This window comes from Triticum aestivum, chromosome 6A, assembly GCF_018294505.1.
Source record: "Triticum aestivum cultivar Chinese Spring chromosome 6A, IWGSC CS RefSeq v2.1, whole genome shotgun sequence".
In the NCBI taxonomy this organism is placed as follows: domain Eukaryota; kingdom Viridiplantae; phylum Streptophyta; class Magnoliopsida; order Poales; family Poaceae; genus Triticum; species Triticum aestivum.
Genome location: NC_057809.1, coordinates 11,707,092 through 11,717,120, shown reverse-complemented (window position 1 = coordinate 11,717,120; position 10,029 = coordinate 11,707,092). Strand labels below are relative to the sequence as shown.

Sequence of the window (10,029 nt, the reverse complement as noted above, 5' to 3'; positions counted from 1 at the left end):
CTGCTGCTGCCGCTGCTCTCGTGGGAGAGCGATCTCGCGTCGCGCCGTAGCCGCCGGAATCCGGCCGCGCAATGCCGTGTCCTCGCCGGATCCCGCTCGACGGGCTTCCGGGCGAGCGGGCAGGAGTAGTAGGCAGGTAGGTAGCCATGCGCGGCGCGGCGCCGTTCTGATCGGGAGGGAGATCCGACGCCCCGGTGGCGCGATTTCGGGTTGGGTGTGACGCGCCACGACAGAGCCTGAGGAATCGGCCGGATGTGTTTGCTTTATTCCTGTGATGATTGATTTGTAGTGCAATTCTACAAGCATGGATCGGCCCGTTCGTTTCTAACCGGCAGAATCATAGGTCGTTCGACGCTTGCTTTGGTGCGAATTATGATCATCGGGCTAGATACCCTCGGATTCAATGGTGCTCCTTCCAATTATTTGCTAGTAGAAATGCAAGGTACTGCTGTAGATTCCTTGCTGCGGCGCCACACACACTTGGACCGGTTAATTAAGCCCCTGAGATAGTAACCGTGTGCAACTGTTTGGTACATTCCTCATCCGATTACTTGTCGTTATGTCCCACTGGCTGACTCTCTATGGCCGTTGTCTCTCATCTCTGATGTAAGCTTAGTAACCGCGTAATAACCATGGGTTACATTTCTTGTGCATCTAATTACCTGTCGATGCGTTTAAGTTGTGAACACGCCATTGGCTAACTATCCGTGGCTTTGCCGTCTGCTTTTGGTAATGCAGCTGCGGAGCTTGCGGAATGCTGTAGATTGCGAGCGCACCAGCCTTGCTCGCTACTTCTCTACTGGTTCTGGGTCCTCTGCCGTAAAGGAAAATGGTATGCTTGTTTCTCGCCATTTTATGCTTGATCCTTATTTCTTCCAGTGATTACTATGCCTCTGTGATCTGTTTTAGAATTAAGTTGGAGACGCCCTGTCCGATGACTTACTATTGCTATAACTCTTATGTTACCCATGCATGTAAGTGTCCTGTTACTGGCTAGTTGTGCCTGTGCTTGCTGTTTGATATTGGTTGCCCCAGATCCTCTAGAAGACCATGCATGCTTCTTCTTTTTTCTCAGTCAGCTTGGGGTATAACAAACAGTATTTTATAATGTGCAGGGTCTAGTACATAGGTATATAACATGAACCATAGTTGATTGGTATGCTTACATTTTTACAAACAAAAGATGACAATGTAGATTAAGTAGATGTGTCATTCTTGTTTCCAGTGCCATTACTCTCTTTACTATTCTTTGTATTCCCACTAGACATGCTTCAGCTGACTGAGTTAATCCCTGTTATTTATATTATGGTGTGGTTTGTCATCTATCTACTTTAGATGTGCCCCTGCTGTTTACTGCAGTCAGTAGCTCTCTTTATTTCTCTGGGAATTTACGTGCACAGTGAGAAGTGTGTGTGTCACTATTGGTGATATATAATCTAGTCCTTATGGTTTCTGCAGGTGTTGAGAAAAGAATTGGAGGCGCCAGATTTTCTCAGTACAAGCAACCTGGGAAAGAGCTCGAGACCTTCAAGGTTATGTCCCTGTAAATTCTGCTCTGTAATTGAAATCCTACCATCTTGTCCTGAGATTCTAATTTCTTGTTCTATTTTTCAGGTGTCACTAGGAGGAGTAAACGGAAGCTCCACTTGTAGAAGAATGCTCATCAACCGTGCCCCAAGTGCTGTTACTGGCCTCAATGGTTCATTGTCATGGTATAGTGTGATTTTCTTGTTACACCGTTGCTGCCTTTACATTTCTGCGTGCCAATGTATCAAAGGATAACCACCTTCAAAAGAGGGGAACATTAACTTGAAATATTTGACAATTAATTAATATAAATCATGAAAAAACCAACCGTATCTTGCAAAAATTCGTTGCATTCCTCACCACTTTTCAGTCATATACATGAAGAGTGATTTACTTTTCTATAGCACAATAGCTAACCCAGTTTATGATTGGAGTTTTCGTTGTCCATTTAGAGTGGTTCCTATCAGAAATGCGCTATGGCTGTACTCTTTCCTTTATAATGTACAAGAATACCACTTTGAAGGTGTTTGTCTTTTTTGTTGTCCTTTTTCAGTGGGCGAGTAGCTTCAGCAAGGTCTTTCTCAAGTAGTGCAGGTACTCCCGCACCCGCTCTTGGATGTTCGTTTATGCCCTTTGAATCAAATAACATCATTCGGTAACCAGAAATTGTGAATCTTGTAACAGATTTGGTATCTTTTTTCGGGCAACTATTATGCCAGAAGGCTGCCTTCCATCCATATCTAAGCATTACAACATATTAGGATTTTTTCCACATCTATTTCCATATAAAATTTCAGGGTAGTTCTCTTTTGTGCCGCATCTAAGCATTTTGTTTGCTTTGTACAAAAGTTATAGTATCTTGAATTCTGGGTCCCACATCTCCGCCATCATTTTGGTTCCTGTATCACAATTCTTTGAGAACCCCAATTAGTATAGCATAAGCCAGATCCCATATCAGATTTCCTAACATACTGCTTATTCCAGACCTGCCACCACATCAAGAAATTGGGATGCCATCACTGTCACCTACAATGACTGAGGTATTTGTCATCCAAAGTTATTATTATAATAATGGTTAGATTGAACCCAGAATTTCTGTGTCTCTATTCCTTAAAATTATAGTACAATATGATACTTGTATTGTCCGCAGGGAAACATTGCCAAGTGGATTAAGAAGGAAGGAGACAAAGTCTCACCTGGTGAAGTTCTGTGTGAGGTGGAAACGGTAAGATTCTTCATCTCCAAGTTCCATATTCTTAGTCAGCACATACTTACAGCTGCAGCAGAAGCTAAATAACATCTGTATGCATTTCATCTAATTAGGATAAAGCCACGGTAGAGATGGAGTGCATGGAAGAGGGCTATCTTGCTAAGATTGTTCAGGGTGATGGTGCCAAAGAGATTAAAGTTGGCGAGGTATGCATTTACTGTCCAAAGAACCTATAATTGTCTGCCTATTATTTCATATTGCAGTACTACTGCTTGCATGTTTTGCTGACATATATTGGTTGCATTATGTGGCCTATGATCTTAGGTCATCTGTGTGACCGTGGAAGAAGAAGGTGACATCGAAAAGTTTAAAGATTACAAACCGTCGGCTGCAGATGCGCCTGCTGCTCCTTCAGAATCAAAGGCTACACCAGAACCTGCAGCGCCAAAAGTGGAGGAGAAAGTACCTGCCAAGGCTCCTGAACCGAAGGCCCCAAAGGCCGGAAAAGCTTCTCGATCTGGTGATAGAATATTCGCCAGCCCCCTTGCAAGGAAATTAGCAGAGGATAACAATGTAAGTCTTTATTTGAGTTAGTCTAGGTAGTTGCTGTATGCAGTGCAGTCAATGAAAACATGGATGTGTTCTTTCAAACAGGTTCAACTGTCAAGTGTAAAAGGCACTGGTCCTGATGGCCGTATTCTGAAGGCAGACATTGAAGATTACTTGGGTATGCTATTTTCTCCTCTAATTGCATTCCTGAGATTGATGAATGGTTCTTTGATCTAATCTAGTATCTCTTGCTTGTAGAAACTTAGTATAATGACTGCTTGAGTAAATCTTCAGCATTGACCATTATACAAATTGAATTTTAACTAGACATTTACCTGGCTATGCACTTGATCTTAAATCTTGATGTCTGTTGATTTGGAGGTTTTTTTGGTTGTACTATGTTGTTGACTTGCCGTGTAGTTGTGTGTTCTTGTTAAGTGTGATTTTCTAGAGCTCAGAGAATTGATTTTTGACACATTTAATTGCATGTGCATGCCAAATTAGGTTAACTAGTTATGCAAAATACAGTCTACTACTTACTGACCTTCCAAGCTATGTGGTACATGCTAGTGCATTTCATTTCATGTGTGCTTAGAAAATGGAACTCCGTAGAGCTGGACTTGTTCTCCAAAAGACTACATATATGAGTGTCTATGGTTACAGGATTTTGTAATTAATGCGCATCACATACACTTCTCGTGCTATCTGCTAGCTATCCTAGAGTCCTGCAAATAGCAGCAGTTGGGAGTCGCTGAGCCGGAAACTTTTCTGGAAAAAAAGGTGCAACTCTTACGCGTGTCATCCATACTCCTTTTTGGCCTGTGCTTGCTCGTATCCATGGACAGCATCAACCAAATCAATCCATGTTCAGAAAACCTTTGCATTGTGATCTGAATTAGCTTGACTGATGTTCAAGTTTTGCCACTGAAATTCATTTGTAGTCTGCTGTTGCTCTTTAAGGCGATCACATACACAATTGGATGTCGTAAAGACCTCTATACCCGCTCTCATAAAAAACAACTCCATGCTTTTATGTGCCATTCTTGATTCTGTTCCTTTTTCTTTTTCATCGCGTGAGTTTTCTACTGCAAAGTGTGGACGAATTGCGTAGTATTCAATTTTTTTACCAGCATTCTATTGAGATCCAAGTAAAATTTCTGAACTAGGCTTGATCCCTTCCTCTAGGGGCATGCAGCCCATTATGTCATGCATTTAGCTTTGCTTCTATTATGTGAATCAAATGGGATCCAACCAGTGTCTAATGATTATTTTTGCTTAACAAATCTTCTGTAGCCAAGGGTGGCAAGAGTGAGTCTTTCGCAGCTTCAGGATTAGATTACACTGATATTCCAAATGCGCAGATAAGAAAGGTATGTTTCAGCATTGAAGAATGCCGCTGAGACTTTTTTTCGTTGATCCTATCTGCCTTGTAGTGTTTTAACTCTTATTCTTTTCAGGTTACTGCAAACCGCCTCCTAGCTTCTAAACAAACCATCCCACATTACTACTTGACAGTTGACACACGTGTCGACAAACTTATCAAGTATGTTTCAGGCCTGATTTTGTAAAACTTGCAGTGGATAATTTTAGTACCGAACTTTTGTCTAAAGAAGAGTTTTTCATTTTGTTGTGCTACAGGTTACGAGGGGAACTGAACCCACTGCAGGAAGCATCTGGTGGAAAGAAGATATCTATTAACGACCTTGTTATAAAGGTACTCACCGGTTCTTATACGTACATTGTTGCCTTGTAAGTCGTATTGGGCTCATGTGGATTCTGTGATCTCCAGTTTTAAATTTACCTCTACGTTCTGCGCAGGCTGCAGCCTTGGCTCTTCGAAAGGTCCCTGAGTGCAACAGTTCTTGGATGAATGATTTTATTCGCCAGTGAGTTCCTACGGAGCATTTATACCTGTCACTCAAATTATATTGGCAAGAAATGTGATATGACAAATGTACATCTCATGCAGATACCACAATGTGAACATAAATGTAGCTGTACAAACTGAGCATGGATTGTTTGTTCCAGTAGTTAGGGTAAGCTAGTCAAAGCTAGCTAGTTCGGTTTTGTGCATTTCCCCCCGTTCTCTTAACTTATTACTTGTGGTGCAGGATGCAGACAAGAAGGGACTTGGTACAATCGGTGAGGAGGTGAAGCAGTTGGCTCAAAGAGCAAGGGATAACAGCTTAAAACCACAAGATTACGAGGTATTTATCGCATAGTAGATGATAAGTATGAAATCAACAACATTTTTCATTGACCATTTTCGTTCTCTGTTTCAGGGTGGCACGTTCACAGTATCAAACTTGGGAGGTCCTTTTGGAATTAAACAGTTCTGTGCTATTATAAATCCTCCTCAGTCAGCAATCTTGGCCATTGGTTCTGGTAAGAAGCCGTGTTACACTTTCGTCATGTACTGCCAATACGTTGGCCACAAAAATGCTGTTGCTACTTAGTTTGCATTGTGTACATAACAGTTTGGCATTTGTCAGTATTTTACCATTGTTATGGATAACATAGTCCTGTCGACCTTTTACCAGAACCTGCTATTGGAAGCCCGGTACATTGACCTAGACAATTGCATGATCCTTTACTTTGGCATTCTATATCCTAGTCCGTTCTTACTTCTGAGTAACCTTCAGTTAGTTCTGTAGGCAGGACTTGAACATTGTCCTAATGTTCTGTGCTTTTTGTTTCTGTATTCTACTTTGTAGCATAGTTAGATCTAGTTTCTGCTACTTTGATCCATTATTCATTTTGTGATGTCCTTAGTCCTCCCATAGGGATTTATTCAGTGCTTACCTGATACTTTTTTTTGAGCAGCTGAGAAGAGGGTGATACCAGGCAGCGCGGATGGTCAGTACGAGTTTGGTTCCTACATGTCAGTAACAATGAGCTGCGATCACAGGGTTATTGATGGTACGCTCTTAATCTTTTGTGAAATATAAATCGTGAGTCAGTTCAAATGTGGGCGGGAACTCAACAAATAATGATGTTTATCTGTAGGTGCAATTGGGGCGGAATTCCTGAAAGCGTTCAAGGGCTACATCGAGAACCCGACCACAATGTTGCTGTAAAGTTAGGAGGATGAAGCCTATTCTTGTCGAGTTCTTGAATAATGCACAGAACGGTGCTGTCCCGTTTTACATAACCTGGGCGCGGTCTCATGGAACCCACAGTCAAGAGCACAGAGCCAGCAAGCGAACACACAGGATGACCTGTTTTTTTGGATTGAAACGTCTTCTGTTCGTTTTACCTTCTGTTTCTTCCCATGAATGACCTGATCGATGTAGGTTGGACTTGCATGGCCTGTTGAGCTCATTTTTTGCCAGAGAAACTCCTGATTATAGGATTTGCATTTTTCCTAATATACACGCAAACTTAACCAGGAGGCTCAGTAAATGGTTCGGAACAATAAGTCATCTTGGAAGAAACAGCTACCTAACCCTGTACGGATTAGAAATCCATCAATGGTTCGTCTTTGCCATCAATTCCATCAAGCCGGTTGTGATTTCAAGCGTGCTAAGCCACCTATTTATTCCGACGGAGGCACCACGGTTCTGCGCAGCGCATCAATCCGTCCATCGGCAATGTCGAGCTCTGGTTTCATGGCGTTCGAGATCAGCTCCAAGGCACACAGCCACCGAGCCATGGGCCAGGGCCTGGTCCGCGTCTACTCGCCGATGGCCACCGTCGGCGGCCACTGCTGGAGGCTGGCCTGCTACCCGTACGGGGACGCTCCACGCGTACCCGCCCTCACCCGCTTCGCCTCCATCTACCTCGAGCTCGTGAGCCATCCGACGCATGCCGTGATGGCCACCTTCGACGCCTTCGCCGTGCACGGCGACGGATCGTCGCCACCGTCCCACCACAACCAATGCGTGCACGTCTACTCGCCGGACGACCGCGGTTTTAGGAGTCCCCGCGGGTTTCCTGAGTTCATCCCCGCCGACACCCAATTCAACGTCAACGACATGACTGTCATGTGGAGGGTCACGGTTGCGCGAGACGCTTCCTTGTCGAACCAGCTCGGCCGCCTGCTCGACCGTGGCGCCTGGACCGACGTCGCCTTTGAGGTCGCCGGCGAGACCTTCCGCGCCCACCGCGCAGAGGCGCAGCTCTTCGGCGGCATGCTCGAGTCCTCCTCGTCCTCCTTCCCCATCGCTCTGGAGGACATCGAGCCCGAGACCTTTGGAGCAATGCTCCGGTTCATCTACACCGACACCCTGCCGGACGACGCCGACGGCGAGCCCCCCAACATGGAGGTGTTGGAACGTCTCCTCGCCGCGGCCGACCGGTTCGCGCTTGACGGCCTCAAGCTCGAGTGCACCCATAGGCTGCTGAGCACCGTGTCTCTGTCGACTCGGTCGTCGACATGCTACGCTTGGCCGAGACGCACAACTGCGCCGAGCTCAAGGCACGGTGTATCGGCTTCATTGCGATGATTCAGAATTTCAAGGACGTTGTGCTAACCGTTGGCTTCGTGCAGCTCGCGGTAGAATCCCCAATGATTCTCGCCGAACTTAGGGAGAGGACTCACTATTTTGCATGATTTTAGGTAGAGGTAAATACACTGACAGTCCTATAAAGCTTGTACGCGATGATCAGTTTGGTGCGAAACTTATAGCAAAAATAGACATGGGTATGAGGACTTGATTCACCGTATATTGACGAATGAGATCATTGTGATATTAATTTGTGTCTTGGAAGATATCCGTCAAGATGTGCTTGCGACGTATCCAATTGAAGGATGTGTCCAAATAACGTCTGGACCGAAACACGCCCTACATCAAGAGTGAGTTGTCCAACCAAAGGTCCTATCCATCGCGTGGGGTTGCCTCGATAGTTAAGATAGACCCAGACAAAAGCATTGGACGTTTAATGACTACACATGTTGTATCCTCAGTGAAATGATCCATGCTACCATACTAACCCTCCTATCACCGGGTGTTCAAAATAGCACTTCACGGTCTTCCTTCCCTTAGCCCCTTCGTTGCTCGATCTCTATGATTCTAGGTACCTGCAGGGACGAAGAACGCGGACAAGACAATAGATAATTAGAAGATAAGTTTATTTCACACATACGGGACCTAAATTCAAAGTACTTCCATTGACCCCTCCAACAATTACATAGGGTTGTAGGGCTATGCCTCAACCCATGACCTTACCGAATCACTCACACTTAGCGATCAGATTGCAAGAAGAAACCATTGAAGAACACATCAACATGAATGAATGATTGATAATATGGTATTACAATAATTGCCCGATGCGATACACGATTACAAGGTGTGGCGAACTCGGGGATGAATGCTGTTGTGATGATGATGGAGGTGGCTATGGCTATGGAGATGGAAATGGCGGTGACTAGGGTTTATGGATACTCCTGATGATGAAGATGGAGTTGCGGCGTCTCTCTATGATTGCGAGTTGTTCTAATCTGATTCTGGTGTTGGCCCTTTAATAATAGTTGTAGGGCTGGACAAGACGGTGCCGTGGACACCTCATACAACCGCACATACAAGCATGTGCAGTCATATGAGATGCCATCTTGCACTCTGGTGCACTTGTTGTGCCTCCCACTTGGCTCCTCTTATCTCCTCTTTGCCCATATATGTGCTTGATTTAGTCCATGTATAGCCCAATTTCTAGTGGATTCATGAGTCATTAGTACAAATATTGGAGCGTATATCTCGGTACGAACCCGTGGAAGCCGATGGGTGAGGGCTGCAGGGTAGAGAAGGAATTCCCCATCTTGGCCAGGGTGTCGAGGAAGAAGATGTTGAGGCTGCTGCCGCCATCCATCAGGCCCATGGGAGATAGAAGCCCCTGTCGATCGGATCTAGCACCAAGGCAAACTTACTAGGGCGGGGACGTAGGTTGGATGATCAGCACGATCGAAGGAGATTGTGGCATCAGACCACTCCTTAAGGTCGGTTGGGGTCAACACGGTCGCATAGACCCCGCGCCGGGAGAGCTTCTGAGGCCAGTGCGTTTCCACAGCCGGGAAGATCACGTTGATATCAATTGTTTGGGTGGGCCGGTGGGTTCATGAAGGTCCAGCCACCTCGAGGCTGACTTAGCTTCATGCGCCTTTTTGCAACTACTTATGGAGAGGCGTGGATGGCTGTGGTGTCGGCGTGCTAGTTGAACAGGAACTCGATGTTCCCGAAGTGGATGTAGTCGATGACGGGAGGGGGCATCACATCGTAGAGCAACCCTCAATCGCCGACCTCAAGCTCGAAGGAGCCAAAGGTGAAGGTCTTGCTCAACATGAAGTCGTCGGGCATGTATAATTACCCGATATGGGTTCATTCTCCGACCAACGTAGCCTATGCCTGGCGCGCCAACTGACAGTGGATAGTCCAGACTACACCCACGGTAGGGTAGCAAACATGTCCGGAAGTACTAGATCGTAGGTTACACAGAGAGTTTACCGACGTTCGGGCCTCCAGGAAGGAGTAACACCCTACATCCTTCTTTGTGTTTGTATTCATGGGTGGGTATACCTCGTACAAGGGATTACAATGGGAGATGGGATGATGGATACAGAGGTAGATGGGATCGAGAGCCCCGTAGCCTCCGCCTATATACACGGTGGTGGTTAGGGTTTTATAGGAGGCATATCCAATCTTGGCCATCGCCGTGTTGACTTGGGTGCCAAGAAAACCTTTAAATGCCTACCCAGCCCTCCGAGCTCCCTCCTGTCACTAACTCCTTGGCAGGCCCTCCGGACCTCGTGG

At 45.6% G+C, this 10,029-nt stretch overlaps 1 protein-coding gene across 1 annotated transcript; it reads left to right on the top strand.

Annotated features, from left to right (window-relative positions):
- Nucleotides 1-738: 738 nt before the first annotated feature.
- Nucleotides 739-6,674, top strand: LOC123131653 (dihydrolipoyllysine-residue acetyltransferase component 2 of pyruvate dehydrogenase complex, mitochondrial; the record flags this gene model as incomplete). Its single annotated transcript, XM_044551322.1, is given in 18 exon segments — nucleotides 739-832; nucleotides 1,459-1,532; nucleotides 1,615-1,712; nucleotides 2,081-2,121; nucleotides 2,512-2,567; nucleotides 2,678-2,752; nucleotides 2,851-2,943; nucleotides 3,062-3,310; nucleotides 3,392-3,464; nucleotides 4,580-4,656; nucleotides 4,744-4,829; nucleotides 4,925-5,000; nucleotides 5,105-5,172; nucleotides 5,256-5,322; nucleotides 5,398-5,493; nucleotides 5,569-5,671; nucleotides 6,110-6,205; nucleotides 6,293-6,674. Coding segments are annotated over 18 exon segments (1,593 nt in total), but the record flags the coding sequence as incomplete, so codon positions are not given.
- Between the last annotated feature and the right edge of the window lie 3,355 nt (nucleotides 6,675-10,029).